At 34.9% G+C, this 4,810-nt stretch overlaps 1 protein-coding gene across 1 annotated transcript in view; it reads right to left on the reverse strand.

Annotated features, from left to right (window-relative positions):
• LOC101854351 (P protein) overlaps positions 1-416 on the reverse strand; it is a gene marked incomplete at both ends in the record, with an annotated part of 24,836 nt that extends 24,420 nt beyond the window's left edge. Inside the window, 1 exon segment of the mRNA XM_013085475.1 lies at positions 174-416. Within this exon segment, the coding sequence (XP_012940929.1) occupies positions 174-313 (140 nt within the window).
• Positions 417-4,810: the final 4,394 nt, after the last annotated feature.

Consider the following 4,810-nt stretch of genomic DNA (forward strand, 5'->3'; position numbering starts at 1 on the left):
GAACTGCTACTACTACTACTACTACTACTACTACTACTACTACTACTACTACTACTACTACTACTACTACTACTACTACTACTACTACTATCGTACTTATTAAAAAGAAACCTCAACAAAACAAAAACAAAAAAACAAAACAAACGGAAAAACCAAAAACCGAGATGACTTACAAATACGAAACGACGGACGTAGACCTCGGCGTTCTGGCCCTGTTGGGGTTGAGCCTGAGACCCACACCACCTGTCTCACTTTCCCGGGCAGTGGACTGGCGCCTGAAGTCCATGGCCGAGCTTGGCCGAGGTGACGTCATCGTGATGTCACACAGAGGGACCCTCAGAGGTAGTCTGCTGCTCGAGAGTTCCCCATAGGAGGTGCTAATCCCTGAGTTCTCAAAAGACGCCTGGAGTTGTTTTCTGCAGAGAAAAACAAACAAACAAACAAAAATCATAAAACAAACAAAATATCACAAACAAATAATGTACTATTTACTGGCTCTTGTGGTATACTTGGCCATGTTCTCAGTTGGTAAAAGGTGTTTCTTTAGAAATACTTTTCCTTCGTTTCTTCGTTTGTTTGTTTGTTTGTTCGTTTTTTTTTTTTAGTTTAATTATTTGTTTACTCTACACACGAATATGTCATTTCATAGAAAATTTACTTTGATAGACCCCTACCCCCCTAAAAAACATCCTACCAAAAAAAACCCAACAACAACAACAACCCCAACCCCATACAATAACTAATTAAAAAAATAAAAGAAAGAAGAAAGGGTTCAGGGCAATTACAATACACACAGTAATTATCACAAATATTAATAAATATTACAAACAGTTGTACTCGTAATATTCACAAAAATAATGAAAATAATGAAAATAATTAAAATAGTAACGACACTAGTAACAGAAATAGTAATAATGATAATATAAATGGCAATGCTTATAACAATATTAATGTTGACAATAAAAATGATGATAATAATGATAAATATAAAAATAAGTAAGATTATGCAGTGAAAACATTATTAAAAGTAATGATAAAAATTACGTCAATAATAATAATAATAATAATAATAATAATAATAATAATAATAATAATAATAATAGTAATAATATATTAATAATAATAATAATAAAAATAATAATAATAATATAAATAATAATGCTGTTGATGATAATAATGATAATAATAATATTGGTAATATCAGAAATAATAAAAGTAATAACAATAACATGACAATGATAATAATAAAATGATAATGATAGTAATAACGATGATAAAAACAAAAACATCACCAACAAAAAAAATTAGTGATAATAAGAATAATATTAATAAAAATTATGATAATAATAATAATGATACGAAAAATAATGATAATTTTAATAATAATAATAATAATAATAATAACAATAATTATAATATTAATAATAATAATAATAATAATAGCTTTTCCGTCATGTCTGACGATGACAAATCTATCGGCAGAGGAAAACATTTCTCCAGCGAAATAGAAGAATTTGAAGAGTAAAGAAACGTTACGATGGCTTGCAAATTCTGGCAGAAAAAAAGTTTGCTACATTTTGAGCATATGAAGGCTCCATTTTCACTTGTGGTTGTGTACAGCTTCAAGGCTTCTCTCTTGGTTTCGCCATTTCTTATTTTTGAAACCTCATATGACCCGCTGCCAATTGTGACTGTTGCTCTCTAGCTGGGCCTGTCAGGAACAAGGCTCTTCAGTGTCGAATGGTTTGTTATATCTTTCAGAGAAATTTTCAGGGTTCCTTGAAGCGCCTTTTTGGTGCGCCAACCTTATGCTTCCCTAGGGACAGTTCAGAATAGAACACTGCCTTTGAGATTCTGAAATCAGGCATTCTTACGATATGGCCAGCCCAGTGAAGTTGAGTCCTTTCGAGCTTAGAAAACAGACTCGCGGCATTTGCCCTTTTGAGAACTTCGGTGTCTGGTATTTTTACCTTGTCATTTGATGCCAAAAATTCTCCTCATGCATTTCATATAGAAATGGATAAGCTTCTTAGCATGGCTTTGGTACACCGTCCAGTTCTCGGTATCATACAACAGGGTTGGGAGGACCACAGCGTTGTACACTTTCAATTTTGTCTCTGTACGAATTCCACAGCAGTCCCAAATCCTTGCTCTGGGTCTTCCAAAGGATGCAAGAGCTTTATTTAAACATATAGCGATTTCTGCATTGACATCGGCATTTGAAGATAGTGTACTGCCAAGATACCTAAAGCTGTCAGCATTTTTCAGTGCTGATCTATGTATTTTGAGTTTAGGAGGGATTTATCACCCGGGACAGGCAAGAAGAGAACTTTTGTCTTTGCTGTGCTTATTACAAGTCTAAAGTTCTCACATGCATATAAAAAATGATCAACACAGTTTTGCATGCTAGATACTTCATAAACAAGCAATTCACAATCATTGGAAAAGAGCAGTTCACAGACATGCATCACACTTTTTCCCCTGCAGTCTACGAGATTTGAAGACTTTACCGTCAAGTAAAGAAAGAAATACAAATGCAAAACAAAAAACAAACAAGAGCTACTAATTCGTGTTATCTTTCTTGCAAATTTTTGGTGATATAACACCCAAAGACCACACTCAGCTAAAGCGTGATTAATCTATTGTACTATGATAAAAAGTGCTCAAGGAAATAGGAAAAATCGTGCATGAGTGTGTGAACTGAAAACTATTCAACTATGTTCTCAAAGATTAGGATGGTCAAAGCATATTACGAGCATTTGGCCTTTTAAAGAACCTGTTGAAAAATGTTGCGGTTTTTATGGCGTAAACAGTTTTTCGTGTCATTTACTTGTGACGAAGTAGGTGTCCATGATCTCTTTCGTGCTGTGAAATTCAGTTGAAGGACTCATTATTTCTTAAAATAGAGCTGAGATTATTTCAGAATGCTATCAGGTCTGCTGGGGTTATAATATAATAGATTATCAAGTGCATAGAGCTTGCTATTGAGAATTTGCGTTTTACAAATGCTAACTATAATTATTTTTTAAAAGAGTTTTTGAGGTTGGTTTCCTGACTACTGTTAAGTGAGTCACTTTGACAGGATATTCATAACTTCTAAGGTATTCAAAATTTTGAACTATGTAGTTGATACCTGTCTCTCACATCTACCCCTTTTAAAAACAAAACAGAACTATACAATACACTACAACACAATACAAAATAAACACTAAAAAGAACAAAAATAAAACAACCAAACATAAACAAACAAGCAAGATGGCTAATACGTCGGGCATTTGTTTGCTTTTTTCTTTGTTTTGGTAAATGTTTTACAGTGCTCCCAACTGCATAGGCAGTCTTGAATGTAAGAAGAAACTTGCAATAATCTGTTATCTGTGGTTTAACGGTTATGGTGGTCCCTCTTGCTCGCTAAAGACATGAGTTCAGTTCTCGTATGGTCAAATCTATGTTTTTCTTATATGTCTCTTTGTCTCTTTATTCCGCGTTTAATAACAATTATGTTGTTCGCTCCTTATTTCTTATCACACATCTACTAACGTTTATTTCCCCTCTCTTTCAATGTGCTTGTTATTCTCTTGTAACAACTCTAATCTTCGGCACTTATAAGACCCCACTCTGTCGCAAGTTCGCAAACCCCTTACTAAAACTTAAAGGGACTGTAATTTAGAATTAAAAAAAAAAAGTTTGAATGTTGGGCGTAGTACCATTTTAACAGCTGGCCTACGCTATCCATAATCTCGGCGGAACGGGATAGAAAGGAGAAGACTGAATTGTTTGAAATGGTAATCAAAGTCAGACAAAGAATCAGGTAGAGATGAGGCCACGCACGAGAAACTTTCCTACAAAATGAACATCATTAACTAACATTCTTATTGGAGGCGGTATCACTGAGTTGTGCGAGTTGTGAATGAAAACAAATGGTGAATCCATATTATTGTATGTTCACCCGCCAAAAAAAAAAAAACCCGCGAGAAAATAATATCTCATTAAATAATTATATTTTCGCTTTGTGCAAAACGGAATAATAACTTCTGAACGCACGGTGGAGAGAATAGTCTCAAAATTGTTCAACTGTAAGTTTAAAGATATAAATGCACAAAGAGAAGGCAAAGAAGAATGGGTGACAATGCAACCAATCATTTATTATCAATTTGATTTCAGATCTATCTATCTTCAGCAAGGATAGTTTTTCGAGGCCAGAAAATCTTATCATGACCTGATTCAAGAGCGGAAAAAGTGTAGGAAAAATACTCACACCAAACACTCACAACAGCCACGCGATTATTAGGAGTTAGCCACCGCCCCCCACCCCCTTTTGGGAGTTAGACTTTATCAATCTAATTGTTAGCTTACATAATCAGTGCTTGTGACTACTTATGAAAGTGACCTGACAGGTGTGAACAGGGTATTTGTGCTGCAATGAAAAAGTTTTGAGTGTTGTGCACACGGATCAAATTTAAATTATTTAAATTTATGAGGCCTATGTCTATAAGTGTATTTGACGGCGACGAGATTCCCAAATTACGAAAAAGAAGCAGTGATTATTTGATTATTTAGATGCTTAGCCCCTGACTGATACCGTTTCCGTGCAGTAAGACGGAGATGCTGGATGAAACCGACCAACCGAAGTCTGATCCGAACTCATGTCTTGTACATACGTCCGAGAGCACTATCGCTACGCCACAGACGCCTGTTACTCCAGTTTGTCTTAACTTTTCGCAGTTATCCAATCAGTGTGTAAACCTGAAACATGACTAGATCTAGTCTGTTTATTCGGCTGAATGAAAAGTTGTGAGAGTTCGTTGAAGAG

The sequence above is a fragment of the Aplysia californica genome, unplaced genomic scaffold, assembly GCF_000002075.1.
Source record: "Aplysia californica isolate F4 #8 unplaced genomic scaffold, AplCal3.0 scaffold00378, whole genome shotgun sequence".
Lineage (NCBI taxonomy): Eukaryota > Metazoa > Mollusca > Gastropoda > Aplysiida > Aplysiidae > Aplysia > Aplysia californica.